Source organism: Lagenorhynchus albirostris, chromosome 8 (assembly GCF_949774975.1).
Source record: "Lagenorhynchus albirostris chromosome 8, mLagAlb1.1, whole genome shotgun sequence".
In the NCBI taxonomy this organism is placed as follows: Eukaryota; Metazoa; Chordata; class Mammalia; order Artiodactyla; family Delphinidae; genus Lagenorhynchus; species Lagenorhynchus albirostris.
Window position 1 is genome coordinate 58,999,722 of NC_083102.1, and position 18,950 is coordinate 59,018,671.

The 18,950-nt window shown below is 40.8% G+C and overlaps 1 protein-coding gene across 8 annotated transcripts in view; it reads right to left on the minus strand.

Moving 5' to 3' along the window:
- The window catches only part of SLC25A13 (solute carrier family 25 member 13), a 297,241-nt gene that overhangs the window by 104,660 nt on the left and 173,631 nt on the right, over positions 1-18,950 (minus strand). For all 8 annotated transcript variants that reach the window (XR_009541995.1, XR_009541993.1, XR_009541994.1 and 5 more), the window contains 2 exons: positions 18,757-18,897; positions 699-837 (listed from right to left, as the gene is read on the minus strand). Coding sequence is in view for 5 of the 8 variants with exons in the window: in XM_060157064.1 (XP_060013047.1) it covers positions 699-837; positions 18,757-18,897 (280 nt within the window). In the remaining 3 variants the exon portion in view is untranslated. The remainder of the gene's footprint in view (positions 1-698; positions 838-18,756; positions 18,898-18,950) is intronic.

Consider the following 18,950-nt stretch of genomic DNA (forward strand, 5'->3'; position numbering starts at 1 on the left):
AGAGCTAATCCAGATTGTTCTAGCCTTTAGGGTCTCTAAACAAGGAGAAGCATCAAAGAATGAACTCATTCCTGCTGGGGCTATAATCAAATTTCCTCTAAGGATTTACACTGGGAATGTAGAAGCCAACGTCTGCATCTATTTTCTTCTGTTGATACTTTCACTGTAACACTATAGAAGACAGTCATTTCTCTCTGAGATTCAATACAACCCCCACCCCGAATCTTACAACCTTACACAGCTAGCAGGAATCAGGTATCTAATAGACCCAAGCTGTTTCTAGTTCTATTACATTTCTTTTCTCTCAATGACAATAACTACTGCTTAAATTCTGGACAAGTTTTATGTACTATTTTGGTTAGACACCTTTAAGGCACAAGTATTAACATTTTTAAAAACTTCTGACTGAACAGTTCTTGTTCTTACACCATGAAGTGAAACTATGAAATGACATGGAACCTGAACTGGAATCCAACAATAGTACAAATGCACCAATTTTTAACGAGCTTTTTTTTGGAGTTGAGAAATTAAGCTTGTCTAATAGTCTAACCTGCCAGAAGTAAGATTCATTTCTTTCCCTTTCATTGTAGTAGCTCTTCAAAGCCATCTAAAGCCATCTCACGTGTACCCTGTCGACAGCGATAAGCAAAAATTCCAGTGCCATGGCACAGGGGGAACAGAGCTCTGAGGACACTCACCGGCTATGGCGCCAGCGAAGAGCAGGCTTCCGGGGCTTATCTGCCCATCTTCATTTGCAAGGGAAGCCTTCACATGAGCATAGCATGGGAAGTAGATGGCCGAGAAAGGAATGTCCCGCAGAAAGCACGCTTTGGCACCCTGTACGTTTGAAAAGGAAGAAAAACCGCATGAAACACATATCCCATTCAGAAGATCAAGCTTCTCTGGAACTTCCCTCAGAACAAAATATTCCTGGAGAAGACCAAATTTGTACTTAGCAAGTTGAAAGGCGAACAGAAAAAAACATATATAACCCAAATTCTGCAAGTAATAAATCAGAATCTTGTATTTTAAAATAAAACATTTTACTGTGTGGTATAAGTGAGAGGGGAGAGTTCTTGTTTATTCTAATGGTAAGATTTCGATGAAAACATTTTCGGAACTCTGCCTGCCACATCCTTTTAAATCCCTAATTGATGGCAGGTCACTGGCATTTCAAGGAGGATCTGTTCTCAGAAGATGGGCAACAACCACCAAGATACCTCTGTGTTTACGCACTAGGAAGTGGACAAATTATAAAGGTGGTAGGGGAAGGGGTTTGTTTTTCATATTGTTTGAGACTCTGATGAAAATGCTGGACTCTTTCCCAGAAAAAATTACACATATGTAAAAAATTAGACACCTTTTCAAGGGGTTCATGGATTCCCCCAATTTATTCATATACTTAGCCCGACTGCCCCAGGGTTTATGAAACATTGATAAATGCCTGTCCTAAAGCCTTAAAATGTTTATAATAATTCCTATATATTTAAGAGCTCTGTGTAGAACAATTAGCAACTAAGGCAAAGTCTTCACCAAATAATTTCTGGTGCCAAAATAATGCCATGGGGAGGGCTTGAAAATTGATGCATGCCCAGAAATACGATATTAAATTCTAATGAAAACCACAAGACATATACCATGTTTTAGGCAGGCTAAACCCACCTACCTTCAGAAGCCCCCCTTTTCAACACTTAATGATTTAATACCATTTCTTTCACAGATTTCTAATGCCTAAAAATTTTCATCAAATTTAGAGATTCTTCAAGGAAAATAATGAATCCATCCAGATTCCACAGATCTAGCCAAGCCCAGCGACATTTATTGAGGTCTAGTGATGTTGGCTCTCGGGTATTTGCCTGATGCCAGCCTCCAATCTGTCAAAGTTCCTTAACACTACACATCTGTTACTGCAGCCTTTGCTTTTCTGACACCCGCATTACACTCCTGACTCACACCGAGCTTGCGGGTAATAAAGCCCTTAGTCTTTTTCATATGAACCGCTATTAACCTAGGTCTACTGTAACTTAATTAGTTGTCCTAAACAAGTAACATAAGCAGGGCTTTGTGTTTAATCCTATTAAACTTCATCCTAGTTTGGCCCATCCTTCCAACCAGAACAAATGCTTGGAATCTGGATTCTGTCATGTTGGCTGTTCTTCAATCAACTCACCCATGGATGTGTCAAGCTGCCTCTGGCCACTTTGAGTACAGATCCCCCATCACGTATGGCCAATCAGCCCACACTTCTGTTAACACCCAAACTGTTAAATGCGTAACTGAAAAGAAGAACTACAAAATTCACCACACCCAAATTCCTCATTTTATACATGTGCAAATTGGTGCCCAGGACAGTTAACCTATCAATCGCAGGTTTATTAAGGGCCTTGCTGTTGGCTTGCTTAAGGGACCTCCTTGGAGGCAGTGCCAGAGACAGGTCCAAAACTCAGGAGGCTTGAGTTTTTTCCACCTCTCCCAGTTTTTTCAAGGGGAAAAAGTACAGTATAGCACCAGTATCCATGTAGCGTCCAATCCTTTCCTGATGATTCGTTTTTCAAAAAGTTATAATCCAGGGAGTTACTGTGTAAGGGTAATACTATCGCTCATTTATTTGTCTATTTTTACTTCCTTTTCCTTATTTTGCCTACAAACCTTCCCATAAGTTCTGTTCGCTATTTGCTCACATGCAGAGTCTGTCCAGGAGATATTCAAATTAAACACCAAATGACCAACTCATATTAAGATCAGTTAAATCTTCTTCATGTCTGGCTCCTTCAATATAGTAAAAAAAAAAAAAACTTGCCATATTACTGACTTACTAAACAAATCACTTTGGAGTAATTTTTAGGATGATAAAATTCCTCCTCACACGAATCCTGCTTTTAACTAAATCTATTAGTTTTTACGACGGACCTCATCTCCCAAATTTCTGCATCTAGAGAACTTCAGTCTAGATGCTCTGCTCATTTTTTTTTTTTTCTTTTTTTGCTGGTAATATTTTCCCTTTAACATGTTCTTCCCCCCGATTAGAAAATAGTAAGTGCCTATCACAGACAAAGTAAAGTATTAAAAATTTAAATTGCCCTTAATTTTCACCAGCAAGAGATAAACACTGCAACCACCATATATGTTTTGGAGCATCGCCTTCAACAGTAATACTATCAACCGTTCCGTAGTCGGGGTCATGCTTCTGTGGTTCAGTTATGCTTTTCTTCTCCTTAAATTCATGCTGTCCAGTGTTTTGGTTTTCTTTTTTGTGGGAGGGTGAGGGGGCGGTATGGTCTAACGTCTCCTCAGCCATACTGCCTAAATTCCTTTTCTATACGCTGTTTTAAAAACTCCACCATCATCATGGTCTTGGCTGTCCTGTGGATTAGGTCCCGTATTGTCACCCTTGTCAAAGCTCTGTAATGACTTCACTTTCCCATTTTCCTCTCCTGGTCAGCCTGATTCCTCTCAGGTAAAGCTACTCGATGCCCCGTTCACCTGATCAATCAAGGCACACCTATCGCTCTACATCGTCTTTGATAACTGCTAAGCTAGGCACATCAACCTCTTAAATACCTCCTCTTCATTCATTTCAACCCAAACACCACCCTTTCCAAGTAAGTAGAAGATAGACGAGGAGTAGATTCCACATGGCTCCACACTGTCCACACTTTCTCAGTGCTGTGTATCTGCCTACGTCAGTGTTGCCTATTTCAGAGTGCAGGCAACCAGGAGCCAGAAACTACTGCCTGATTTAATTTAGAAAACAACAAAATCCTGGGCTGTTAGGGCCTAAGACATGTTCCTGGTGACACTGATTTGGCTTTGCCAACTCCCACAGAAAACACCACAACTAAAGAGAGAAATGAGAGCCTTCGGGATACGCTGATATGTGACCTGAAATTAGAAACATCCCTGTGACACAAGAAGAGTAAGGCCAAGTGAAGCAGCAGCTGGGTTCTCCCAAGAAGGAACTCTGCTTTCCTGAAATCATGACAGTAAATCATGTATCAGTGTGAGAATAGGAGCCTAATAAGAGGTGTGATATGCTTTAAGAGATGTCTGAAAACAGTTCCAGACGACTACGAAGAAAAATGACTTGATCAAAACACAGATGAACAAACAAACGAAGAAAGACCACACCTAAGGAAAAGGCGGAGCTACACTGTGAAACACTAAAGGAAAAATGGTCAGAAATATGCTGCATATTTCCTACCAGGGATCAGACAATGTGCTTAAATAATTTACGGATGTTGGAGCCAAGGTGAGACTCTGTAAGACATTTCAGGTTTCTGATTATCTGAAAAACAGGAAGGAAAGGGAAAGTGAAGGAAGAAAGTTACCTTGTGGAATGGCCACCATCTCTGCTTCACAGAGGCAGGACCATCTAGCCAGCAAGTGAAAACATTTAGAAACTCTAATTTCCACTGAGCAACGTATGAAGCAGCCCTGGGACCTGAGAGAGGTACCCTCCCCTCTATGGCTGTGTGGCTGTGTAATGAAAGAGCACTGGGGGAAACAGAGCTCTGAACCTTCCTCTCCTGTCAAAATGGCCAAAGGTTGCCTTCTTCGGGGCAGGGAGGGGGACAGGGGTTTAGGACTACACGAGGAAATAATTATTAAAGTCCCATGTAAAGTATCAAGTCCAGGACAAGCGTGAGGGCTGGTGGGGATGAGGAGGTCTGTGGTCCCTGCCTCTCCTGGAGCCTGCATCCTCCCACAGCCCAGCACCTGCTCAGGCATCTCCCGGCAGCACATCACTTCTCCTGAGTCATGAGGTGTCTCTCACACCCCAGGCATCAAAGCCCAGTTCCCAAGGAAAGCTAACTTTGCAAAGGGTTGAAGAAAAAGGCACAGGCTTATTAAATTTTCCTGGTCTCCTCCCCGCTTCCTCCCCCACCCCCCGACTTCCTCCAGGCCTAAGGCACAAAGGCAGGTGCCAGTTTGGCACAATGAGAAGGGAGACAGGATGTGAGAAAGGCATTTAAAGTTCCAACAGTGAGAATGTTCCCCAGATTCCTTGATAAATCCTTCACTTCTCAGTGAACACCCATCCTCCAGTCCTACATCAAAACATAAACCTGTTTGACTTGAATTCTACTTGCCCCACGTACCATTTTTACCAAGTGATCAGCCATTCTGAACAGGCAACTTTATAATAAAGGGGAACATTCCATGCTGCCCAAGAACCTGCGTCAGCAACACAAAAAGAAGTACTTTGGCCATTAAAAAATTAATAAATGACAAAGTGTGTACCACCTAAAATAAATCTTTAAATGTTCCTCTCCTTAAGAAAAATCCCCACATTTCCCTGCTCTAGGCAGCCCTGCCCTTGGACATTCCCTGGTTGGCCCTGAAGTTCCTTTGTACACACAGTAAAATCACTTGGGGGAAATTAATAAATGAAAAATGCAATCATCTGATCTCTTACTCTTCGTTAAAGCACTCTTTCTCCAAAAAGGGGAAATTATTATTATTATTCTTTTCCTTTTTAATAAAAGGCCCACTAATAACAGACAGGAACAATAAAAGGCATCTCAGGGGAGACCTGTATGTGAATAAACTTGAATCAAAACTCAGATCTAGTTTAATTATCAACTCTGGCTCTGTTCCAATTCCATATCCCTCCAAAGTCTCTCCGTCACCATTCTAGTTAGCGTCTAGGAACTTCATTTAACTTCAGTGGTCCATAGTGCACACAGGCCAATTAGACATGTTTAGAGACGCTGGCCACTGTATCGCCATGGCAAAGGAAGTATCTGTGTTACTTCTCATGCTTTTTTGGATGTGGACACTATGGTGAAAGCCCAAAGGAGCTTTAATCAATTCTTAAGTTGCTGGAATCATCCACCCAAGCTGACTCCGGCAGCTCTGTCTGGCATGAAATTGTCAAAAGATAAAACACAACAGGATTTGTGTCTTACACACATACACTGCTATCTCCAGTGTCTTTTTCCTTCTTTTAAAGCTCTTCATCTTGGATGGTATCACACCTGCCCAATCAATCTGAGGGAAAAAAACCATCCTGAAGGATGGTGGTTGATAAAGAAGTCAGGGCCAGGGCAGGTCTTTTCACATGCTAATTCCTGCTTACTCTAGCTGTACCTGCAAATACAGCTTGAAACAGACTATTTCTAATACAGGGGAAGGTAATTACACTCACAAAGGCACCTCTGTGTCAGGGCTGGGCACCAGGAGCCAGCAGGTCTGGGAGAGAGAGGCTTAACAGAGACTCCTGCAGTGAATGCACATTGTCTAGCATGGGGGAAAAGGCCAGACCCGGGGTGGGGGGGGGGACCCTGCAGCATTCAAGACAACAGTGGTGCACCTTGTCTGGGAAGGTTATTTAATGCTTCTGGCACCTGTAGTCAGAGCCACCCCTCTTTTCCTACCTTACAGGTTTAGAATTTATTTGGCATGTATAATTGTATATTTTGATCCTGGAGCTACAAACAATGGGCAGCATGTCATGTCTTGATCCCTTAGCATTCCTCTCCGTTTCTCCCAAGCGAGTTAACCCTTGTATACACAGCCTGGCAGCACCTCTCCTGCCCAGGCAAGGGACAGTTAGGGATTTGAACAGGGTGCATTTCAGTATCTTGCTGAGAAACATTACTGGTGCCAAGCTCCGTTATGTTGTGTCATTGGCGTTAAAGCCAAATCAACCAGTCAACAACTGGAGACTCCATATAAGTGACACTGAAGTTACTTCAATTTGAATATAAAATATCAGTGCCTACTACTTGCTTTCTTTAGTCCAGGGACTTTTAGATTATTGGTGTCTCCCTAATTTCATTGCAATTCTAACAAAAGCACCTTGGTAACTCAAGGTTTTTTGTTAGGAAATGCCACTCGTGTGCCAGGTCTAATTCTCTACTGTTCTACTATTACATGTTGCTTTGCCATCAATGACGCTCATCATTTAGATGGACTGGAAATCCAATAAGTGGCTCAGAGTTTTATTACATGGAATTTTGGTCTCTGAGAAGCTTTGTCCCCTTCACAAAGCTAATCTGTAAAAAACGTCCCATCTTTTCCATTTTTCTTTTCTTTCCCTTCTTGCTGTCTTTCCCCCCAACTTCTCCCTGCTACCTATTTGCAAGTTGCATGGTTTGTTTCTAGTCCCAAGGTTTAGACCCTGAAATTTTTACTATAAATACTTAACTTACAGTCTGTTATCTTTACCTTCCTCCTATATAATACTTGCACATTAGACTACTTAAATTATAAGCAACCCCTCCGTCTTATCATTGTTATGGACTTTAATTCTAGCTCAGATAACATTAAGCATTGTAATTACCATCATACATGCATACGTATACGTGTATGTGTATACACACACACACACACACACACACATATTTAAATTCAGACAATGTTATTTAGACTAAATATTTACCACTTTTCTTTGCTCTTCATCCCCTGTTCCACCTCCAAACTACCATCTGGAATCACTTTCCTCCTACTTGAAGTACATTCTAGAATTTCCTTTGGTACGGTTCTACCAGTGATATGCCTTCTGAGTTTTGCTAGTCTAAAAATTGTCTTTATTTTACCCTTGTTCCTGGAAGACATTTTTACAGGGTATAGAATTCTATGTTGAAAGGTTTTTTCCTCTGCACACTGAAGATACCATTCAAATGACTTCTGGCTTCCACGGTTCCTGTTTCTAAGTTAGCCATCAGTTCAACTGTTCCCCTTTAAAGACAATCTGCTTTTCTCTCTAGCCACTTAAGAGCTTCTCTTCAGCTTTAGCGTTCAACAGTCTCATTCTGACTGTCTAGCCTGAATTAATTTTATTTATCCTGCTTGCGATTTGCTGTACTTCTTGAACCTATGGATTGATAGCTTTCAATGGTTCTGGAGAATTTTCAGCCATCATTTCTCCTTTCCTCCTGGTTTTCTTTTATACCCATTAGACCTCCTCACACTTTCCTGTGTCTCACTCTCTGTCTCTCTATTCTGAGTAATTCTCTAATTCTCTCTTCAGCTGTGTTTAATCTGCTGTTAAAGCAAGAATTTTGAAATGCTGAATTTTAAATTTCAATCATCATAAATATATTCACCTTTTTAATTTTTAAAACAAAAACATTCACTTTAGAGCTATGATAATTTTTAAATTTTAAATCTTTGGAGGTTTAAAATGCTGTCAGTTGTTTTCGCCATCTCTTTTTAAAGTGCCTTGTTTCCTTGTGTGATTTGAGACTTTTGTTTATGAGCTGCCCGTTTTCCTTGGAACATTATCTATGAAAATTCTTTAACATCTGGGCTGAAGGTGGGTTCCTCTTAACGAAACTTGTGTTTGCTTCTGCCAGGGAGCTGGAGGCACTACCAATTCAAGATTCTTTAAAATAAATTCCCAGCTTGAGAGTTTTCATATCACTCAAGAAATATAAATTCAGTCTGCAAACCTATGTGAGACAAGCTTGGAGTTCCTGATTCTTAGGGGTGGGTTTTCCCCTCCCCCTTCTCTCTCCCTCCACTCAGAAACAAAGCAATTTTCATTGCTGTCCAGATAGTATGAGGGAGCATTAAAAAAATTTTTTTTTATTGAACTATATTTCATTTAAATATTGTATTAGCTTCAGGTGTACAGCAAAATGATTCAGTTTTATATACATATATATACACACACATATGTGTCAAAATGTATCATCTTAAATATGGATCTATATCTGAATTCCGCCACTCCACATCAACAGCAGGATACTGCAGGAGCAAGAATACAGACTTTGGAGTCAGAGACCTGGGCTCAGATTACTGCTCTGCCACTTAGCTACCTGATGTTGGGCGAAGTTCTTAAAATCTCTATGCCTCAAGTTCCTCTCCAAAAAAAGTGAGTAATATTTGTACTGACATAAGAATTAAATTTAAATTCAATGATGAATATAAAGTACCTAGTATAATACCTAGCACAAGGATCTTCAATAAAAAGTGGTGATATAAAGACAATTACTATTATCAACGAAAAGCACACTGTCCTGTCGGAGGGGAAAACAGAATTAGCTGATATAGTCTTTAAACAACTGGCAGCTGGAGTGTGACTCCTATATGGTTTCATACCTGAATCACAGGAGAGCTCTACATTTATCAGGCTAAGAGCAAATCTTTTATTTGGCAGAAGACCTAATCCTATCAAGTAAGCTTAAACTAGTTTGCTAAACTGATCATACTCCACATGGGACTATGGCTGTCACAAGACATATCTCCTTAACTTTACAGTAGATGAACATTTCTCAAATTAGCCATCTTTTAAATACAGAACTTGGTCACAATTAGAAACCAGAGAAATATAAGGACAGATTAGTAGAAATATATCTATCACTTCTGGAAAATATATTCAGAGCCCTCTATGAACAGTGGAGTAGTAGCATCACTTTCAATACTTCTAAATATAAAGAACAGCATATTAGGGCTTCCCTGGTGGCGCAGTGGTTGGGAGTCCGCCTGCCGATGCAGGGGACACGTGTTCGTGTCCCGGTCCGGCAGGATCCCACATGCCGCGGAGCAGCTGGGCCCGTGAGCCATGGCCGCTGAGCCTGCGCGTCTGGAGCCTGTGCTCCATAATGGAAGAGGCCCACGTACCGCAAAAACAACAAAAAAGAACAGCATATTATATTCCAAAAGATGAACTAAAATAAAAAAGAGCTGTTGAAACCAATCCTGCAGGCACTTAGCAAAAAACAAAACAACAACAAAACAAAACACTAACTGGATAAAAATTTTTGCCTCTAGAAGGTTACCCACAGCATGAGGCTAGGAGGCTAATGTTTTACTATTACATACTTTTTTATATCTGAATTTTCTTCTCTTAAAAGCTATACTACCTGTTAAAATTAACTTTTGAAAGAACTTTATGGCACTAGAATTATTCTCTCACCTCCCTTAATATTGATCACTTTGAAGGCAATAAGGCCATACTCATCTCTGTAACTCAGCACACCTCTGAGTGTTAGCCCTCAACAAATATTTGCTGGGTAAATGGGAGAATGATAAAAAATTAACCATTTTTTAATATTTTCAAGAATATTTTCTAGCCCCCTTCAGCACACTCCACTGTTCAATAAAAATAATATTTTTCACGATGTCTCCTTTTATTTGCTCTTCCAAATGTAGGTATCATTACTATCCTCTTTTACCGATAATGCATTTGAAACACAGGGACAGAAAGGTTTTTTTAAGTCTTTTTTTTTTCAGGTTTTTTTTTCTTTTAAATGCAAACTTCTAAGCAGAATAGGGACAGTATTACATCATTTCCAATATTAGTCACAAGTTCACACCATGTTAGATATAAAACCTGGCCGCTTGAGGTACTTGATATCCTTTATTTCTAAAATAACTGTCTTTTAATAAGACAAAATGCCCCAAATGTTCATTTTACAGCAGATATTTATGATGAAGTTATCAGGAAGGCACAAAGATTTTTTTTTGTTTTTTATTTTGTGGTACGCAGGCCTCTCACTGTTGTGGCCTCTCCCGCTGCGGAGCACAGGCTCCGGACGTACAGGCCCAGTGGCCATGGCTCATGGGCCCAGCCGCTCCGCGGCACGTGGGATCTTCCCAGACTGGGGCACGAACCCGTGTCCCCTGCATCAGCAGGCGGACTCTCAACCACTGCGCTGTTATTTTTCAAAGAACACAAATCGCTATCATTTGGGTAGCAGCTTGGCTCATTGTCAGATTATGTGGGTCTCTGCAGGGCATGTGGGGTTTGTACTGCTATGCTGGTTAATGCAAGAGTTAAGGAAACAGAAGGGCCCTCTTGCCTCGCAATGGATAAAATCATTTTAATTCCTATAATTTAAAGAGTTGATATCAGATCTAAGGTAACATGTGCTTATTCTAAAAAACAAAACAAAGCAAAATTGAGCCATTCTAACGAACATTTTTTAAAAGTATTGGGTACTAAAAGGAATGAGGAAAAAATGATCATATAACTACCCTGACCTAAGCTATCACACACTCGTGCTGTTTGGTATCCTCTCAAATCTTTTCATCTCCATTTTCCTAGCACGCTCGCCATCAACAATGACACCAAAACTGCCAACTGCTCCATATCCGTGTGTAGCATAGAAGCTTGTCTTTGAACTTCCCTGAATTATCTATCAGACATATGCTCTCTCTCATCTGGCTCAAGATATCTCTAGGTGATAACTCATGTTTCAAAGAGAGATTGCATTGAGTTTGAAACCCAGCCTCCCACTTCCTTACAAGTATGTGACCTTAGAAAAATTACCTAAACCCATCAAGCCTTCTTTTCCTCAACTGTAACTTGGAGCTAAAAAACCAAAACTATCTGCATCAGTAGGCTGTAGTAGGGATTAAATGATGTAAAGTGTATACAGCTCTAAACATGGGGCCTAGCACAAAGTGGGCCCTCATCAAACATTAGCTCTAACGAGCTTGCACGCACATGCGAACAAACACACACGCTTCTAAGCCTGGACCCTGCCTCTGTCCCTCCTGAAAGTCCTAGCACCATATCTGATCTTGCTATATCTTCAGATGTTTCAAATCCTTCCATTTTCAGTGACTCTTTTTTCTGTCTACAGACAGGCATGGTTCTTCCAACAAATTAAAACAAACCACAAATCTCTCAGCCTCTTCTCCCCTGTAACGTTATCCCTCGCCTCTACTTTTTCTTCCAGTTGCTGTATGCTTTCACTTTTGTTTCTTTCACGGTAAAATCTTTAGGTTGAATGGTCTGTATCGGCTAATATTTTCTCAACCAGGTTTCTACCTCTACCATTCTCCTTAAATTGACTTCTTAAGGATAACCAGTGGCCTCCATCTTTAAATTCAAAGGCCTTTTCTTGGACTTCAGTCCCCTTGGTCTGCAGCACTAGATACTACTCAAGTTCTTCCTCTTCCGCTTACATCTCAGCTCTCTACCAGCTCCCACAGCACTGTTTCTTCTGGTTCTCCACCTGACAGCTGCTTCTGCTATTTTCTCCCCCATACTCACTTAACTCCTGCCACCCTAATGAGGGTAGTTTTTGAGTTCTATCATTGGTGTCCCATCAGCTTGGGGATCTTACCCACTCCCATAGCTTCATGCACGTGGATGACCCTTAAAAGTCCGTCTAAAGTTCCCATCCCTCTGACAAGGCTCTAGTCCTACATTCAACAGGGCAGAGTAAGAAGAACACCAGACAGGGTGTCAGGAGACAGTGTCAGGCCTAGCTGTGCCCTGCCTACCAGTCACCTAGCTGATTCTCCTAAGACTTCTGGGCTTCGATTCCTCAATTATAAAGGTAACACCAGACAGAAGGTCTTTTAAGGTTTCTTGCAGCTTCTCAAATATTATGAAATTATAAAATTTACAGTATCACAGTCCATCCAGGTGCTCAGGCCAGAAATCTGGGCTGATTTAATCTTCCTTTTCTTTTCACCTTTCATCACTTTCCAAGACTTTGTGAGTCTAACTCTCACACATCCTCTAAATATATCCCCCTACTGCCTCTCCCCACCGTGACGCCCTGGTTGAGGTCACGGTCATCCCTCCTCCCTGCCATCCCCAGTCTGTATCTTCCTAACTGGCCTCCCAGCCTTCTGTCTTGCTCTCCCGTGTGGCACTCTCCACACTGACGCTGAATTACCCCTCCTTAAACACAAACCCTATCATGCCATTTGTCTTTGCCTTCTACCTGGTTAACTATGACACATCTTTTAATGCCATCTCCCCTTCCAAAGCCCCCTGGCTTTCTTGCTATGAGTCTGCTCCATCCCTCTTAGAACTCTGTGCGCAGCACTCTGACAGCCCTTCTCAACTGCATGTGTTGTATTCCAAGGGTCTCTTTACTTCTGTGACCGCCCCCATGAGATGGTAAACTCTTTATAAAAACATGCACTATAATTCATTTTCATTTTCCCAGTGCCCAGGGCAGAGCTTTCCAGGTGAATAAATGGAGGCCTCGGAACCTGGGAAAGCGATCTTTCATCTAGTTGGCTGTTTCCTTTATGTTTGACTTCCCCAGTATCCTGGTCTTCTGTGGTCATTACTTGTCAACTTATTCTCTCTCCATGCTTTCATATCATTGCTAGTAACTTGGAAACACCTGGCTTTTGCTTAGCATTTATTTGCTCAACAAATATTTATCAAATGTCTACTTACGTGCCAGAAGCAGTGAGCAAGCTAGGTCTTTGGTATCACAGTTCACTCTGGATGAGGGAGAGACAGAGACAGACGGAACTGTCAGATGGTGATGGGTGCTACATAGAGACCTGGAAGAGGGGGATGTGACAGCGAGTGACCTGGTGTCCTTCTGAACAGGCATCTGCTGAGCTAAGATGTGAGGGGAAGAGCCTTCAGGCAACTGAAAATGAACAGATGAGCCTGGAGTATCTGAAAAGGAAAGGTGGCCAGCATAGCTCGCAGAGTAGGCGGGCGGTGCAGAATGGAGGGTGGAGAGGACGGGGCCAGCAGGGATGGAGCTGGGGTTCTAGTCTAAGCGCAGTAGGTTCTAGTCTAACTGCTAGACAGTTTTTCACCAGAGACACAGTTTCTGTAGGGCACACTAGCTTCTTATTTCCTCTAGTTTCTACTCAAATATCATCTCCTCAGAGAGGCCTTCCCTGGCCACCCTATTAAAAGGCAACATCCCAATTCCATCCAGCCTCCGCCCTTCTCCATCCCCTCACCCTGCCTCCTTCTTCTTCAAGGTCCTTAGCTCCACCTGATGTCATATATTTGGTTTCTTGACGGCTGACTTCTACCCACCAAAGTGAGCAGGGGCTTGGCTTTTCACAGCGACATTCTAAATGGCTAGACCAGTGCCAGGCACACAGTCAGACCTCAGGAGACATATATCCAGTGACTGAATTAACCTGACTTACATTTTAACTACATCACTCTGGCTGCTGTGGGGACTACGGATCTGACGGAGTCAAGAATCAAAATAGAGAAACCCATGAGGAGGCTTTCACAGAGGTCTGGGTGAAAGGGAAAGGTGGATGAATCAGAAGAGAACCGCCACTCGGGTGGTTGTAAAACCATGTAGTGTCCCTTAGTGTTAGAAAATTAGCATGGCACGATGTCCTCAAAGCCATGACTAAACAATTGTTTTCTTCATATGGGGCCATGAGCTCATAAAAGCAGGTATTTTTAAAAGCTGCTATCTTGAGAAATTATTCTTATGTACTTGTATGCTACCAAGATAAAAGTGATAAACTGATGAAATCTGACAAAATCTACTAACACTAAAAAATGCACATGCCCCTTGACCTAACAAGTTCATTGCTAAGAATTCATTGTATATACTCACAAAAATATGTCACACTATATGCAGGGATTGCTAAGAATTCATTGTATATACTCACAAAAGTATGTCACACTATATGCAGGGATGTTCACCCTGTCGTTGTGATGTCCCCAAACTAGAAACAACTTAAATACCCATCAATAGGAAACTGCTTTAAAAAAAACAAACAAATTTAAAAGAAACTTATATACAGTTATTAAATGAGAAAAGAGAATTAAGATATATTGTGTGTTTAGGAGGATTCTGTTTTTGTTAAAACACACAGATACACCATTGATGTGTGTGTGTGTGTGTACAATTTTTGATAGAGAAAAGGGAGAGAGGGAGGAGAGAAATAAATACAGATTTAAATAGAAAGGTTTTCTTTTCTTAAAGATATATAAAAAACATAAGCAGTGGTAATCCTTTAAAGAGAGAATAGGGTGGTAAGGGGTAAAGAGAAAATTTTACTTTAAGACATTTCTGAATTATATCATTTTTTTGAAACATAAACTTGTATTTTACTTTAAAAGACCAAACAATATCCCTTTGAGATAACTAGCAGAATAATCAAGAACATGTGTCATCACCTGCTTTCTGATATTATGAACAGCAGCTCCAATGATTCATTTATATACACACGATGAATGAACACACATACACACCACGCACGTATGCGGATGAAAATACAACTGGATGTGAAGCCTGTGGATACGGAGGGCCAACTGTATTCATTGTACTACGCCATTTTATAGAAGGGACTTGAGCGTCTGTCCCCCACGGGTACCAAGGGATGACTTTCTCTGTCAAATGCAGTGGGACAGAGGCCTTTGATTCGAAAACAGTGGACAGAGCTCATATTCCTTGGTGACCTTCCATGCTTTAGATGGAAATGTTTAATTTGTGATTACACAACCTGAAAACAATTTTCAACAAAGCTTGATGGATCGTTGCCACTATTGCTTCACTGACCATTTTTCATTCTTAAAAATAGCCACGAACTACTCCATTGCTTCAGAAGCATGCATGCACCTTTCAGTCTATCTTAGCTGTGCCGCCATTTAATGTTAAGTAAATTCTATTCCATTCAGAAGGTATAATCTTTCTCCTCATTGAAGCTCTGTTGGCTCCTAAGGAAAAGGTACCATTCAAAAGTAGATGTGTATCACTTTCTTAGATAAGAATTTATTTTACTTATACTCTAGGGGCTTATGTAATAAAACAAAAGTTACCTAGTGAAAGGGAAATACCACCTCACATATTCTTAAGAAAAGTAGTACCTGTTGCAGATTTTAAAAAACTACATTATATTCAAACAGCTCTTTCAAAGGCAATTAATTATCCTGCCTTTACTTCAATCACCTGCCTACTCCAGGCTATAACAATGTCACTATAATGGGGGGTACTTTGTTTACAGAGTTCACTCTTTCTGCTCTAAACTATTTCTAACTTTAGGAATGTGAAATGTTTACCACATCCACTTTTTTTTTTCAGTTGTAAATGTATTTCTAAAGCAAGTATTCTAATTACCTTTTACTGGAAAGTTGCAGAATAGTTGGGTATTTTGCAAGTCAATTTAGGAGAAAAACAGAAAGCCTGGTTAAGTCCAATTAAGTGAGGTTGAGCACTGCAGGTCTAAACACACAGACAGAGCCTACACTCAACCCTTCCTGGGTCCCGCATTGTCATGTTAACAACAGCAAACAAAGGGTCCAAGGGAGGGAAAATGAAGATTACCCGTCCCACCTGAAACTAGGATAGAAGTTCTCTTTTTCAAGACCCACCCAGAGGGACACATACCAGATTTAAAAGTATTAGTCACCACAGGTCATTCGCATTTTTCTACCCAACCAAGACTAGAAACACAGAAAAGCTTTATCACTGAAGAGCGCTATCCGGAAAAACAACAACAACAACAACAACAACGTAGTAAACTACATAGCAATTTAAAGCTGTGATGCCCCTAAAAGGTGGGATCTAGAACCACTAAAGTGATTTCTGACCATGGAGGCGTGGGGCAAGGTAGGTGAGCCTGGAGAAAGGAAACTCACAAGAAACAAAACCTGAGGTTAGAAGGTGGGATAAAACGAATGAGGATAAACTACAAAAGCTGAGGTTGGATAAACTACAAAAGCTGAGGTTGGAAGGTGGGATAAAACAAATGAGGATAAGCTAGGGTGGTAATACAAGACCAATCAGGCTGAGTGGAGAGGGGAACTCTGCTGAATCAAGTCCAGCCTCGCAGGTCTCAGGGAGTTTAGCTGATGATACCAATGGCCAGCAGAACGGAGGAGACTGACTGCCAGGTCACTCTCTCGCAATGCAATCAAGTTTCCAGAAGCTCAAAGCTCAAATTGTTAGTGACTTCACCTGGTAATTACCAATACACCAAAAGCAGTGTTTTGAAAGGCAGCACCCAGGCCTGTGGAATGCCTCTGAACTAGATTAAACCACCAGGCTAGTAATTAAACTAACTTTATATGGGAGAGGTCTCTTGCTCAAACTTGAGCAATCCTGCTCATTTCAGGAAAGCCATTTGAGTACAAAAGTGGAAACAAGAAACTTCTGAGCCTCAATTTCAGCTCAGATACCACCGTTGGCACCTCTATTCTCCTAACTACAAAATTAGGAGACCAACTACTTCCAAGGGGTGTTAAAGGGGATTAAGATTATGAAACACTGTGAAGATGAAAAGGACTAAAACTCAGTCTTGTTTCGTTTGCAGGTAGTTTGGCAGTCTCTGTGTCAGCAAACAAGTTTTTACCATTTTATCCATCTAGACATTTCGATAGCAGTCACTGCCACAGTACCTAAGTGCTTTTTACCAGACAACCCACTGAAAGACTGCCTGGCAGCTTGTCAAACTGACATGCTGCTACATCGTGCGATAGTCTGCAAGAGACTAAAAACTCAGAACAGCACAGGATTTTTCTTCAAATTGATGAATGCTATGCCTCATGACAATACTGTTTGTTTCTTACAGCTGGATAACAATTTGGTAAATGAAACAGCTATCATGTTGTGTTCCACTGCACAATCACCTTGAGCATTTTAAGTGCTACTTTAAAAAATCAGCATGCTTATTCCTAAACGCTACAAGATGCCTAAATATAAGGCAAGGTTCCCCAGAAAACTAACCTCAGAGAAGAGGGTGTCACATAATATTTGATCCTCACAGAGTCTCAGATCTTGGGGTACTCTTCCAACCACTTGACCTTGAGAAGTACAGAGCTCTATTTGGGGAAGGCAGATTTACCTGAAACAACCTTAATTATTACTAACACTGGATGTTCACCAAGGTCACCTAAAAAACTGAGTTAAAAAGAAAAGGGTAAAAAAGTATTCCTGGGGAATACTTTTACAAATGCTGTGCTGAATGTCAGAGCAAGGCATTTAAAGTTCACTCTAAAAAGCAATATGTTACATATGGGACCATTATATATCCATTCAGGATAAACTGGGAATAGAAAAGAAAGAAAGCAACTGTCGTAACGTTATGTGTCTGTGGGACAAAATTTCTAGGGACAATATTGCCCAGAGTCCAAAAGTGACTTCCTCTTGACAGCTTGGAACGAAAATGAAGACAATGGACTTTCCAAATCCACGTGAATGGCTGATTTAAAATGTGAATTAAGTGGTGATCAAGACGCTGATTCAAAATTCATATGAGAAACTTGAATAAAATATTTCTTGATATGTGTGTATAGAAAAAAGCAATATTAATTTTATGTAATGTGATTTTATATATCTATGTGTAAATAAATGAAAACCAACATTTTAAGTAGTTGTTTGACTTACCTTCCTATATCCCTAAAGGTTTACTTATTCAAGTTGGCCATGAAACATTTTTTTTAATCTTCTCATTGAAAATTGGTGAACACCTAATGTCTGATGAAGCCTTATAACAGGGCATATATGAAGCTAATTCTAGTTCATTACAACTTCTTTGGTAGAAGAGTGTAAATGACAAATTCAAGAATTTTCTATAATTTTGGTTTTGCGATCATTCTGAAAAACTGTTTTCTAAATGATAAATGGTTAAGATGCAGAATAATTATGAAAAGGCACACATAGGGATAGGTTTGGAACATACAGGATCGGAACATAAATTCCTGATCTGGTATGGGCTTCGTGCGCGTGGGTAAACCGAGCTCAGCCCATCTCCCGAAAGATGGTGCCCTGTGACCCTGGCAGCTATCTTTCATAGACAACAGCACTGAGAATTAGGTTTTTATATCAGTAACAGACCCAAACAAAACTCCACCCAGTGCTGCGGCAAAGAGCTGTGCACTGAACAGTGTCTGTGGGGGTCATGACATCATACTCATCCTTGATTTATGTTTTCTAAGGACAGTTATTTGGCAGATGGCAGGAAAGGACACCTCCTTCTAACTGGCATGAAGGTACCCTATGAGCTCCGGCAGAAGATCTTCTCTAGGTATAGAAATGTGAGGAATCAATTTCATGCCTATGAGCAGTTACTAGTTTAGGAGATGAGCATATACTCAAATAAATGACTGAAAAGAGTTACCTTGTAGATCCCAAAGAAGCCCAGGTCCCTTAGGACAGACAGAGCACTGACTCGGGGACCAGTGGTGATCTCTCCAGCCACCTGCAAACGGATCTTGACAATTTCCAAAGGATTTGTGAAAATCACCTGGGAGGCTCCTGCCTAAAAGGGAGAAAAAGAAAAGATTTAGTATAACGTGGGGTGGTTCAGAAAGA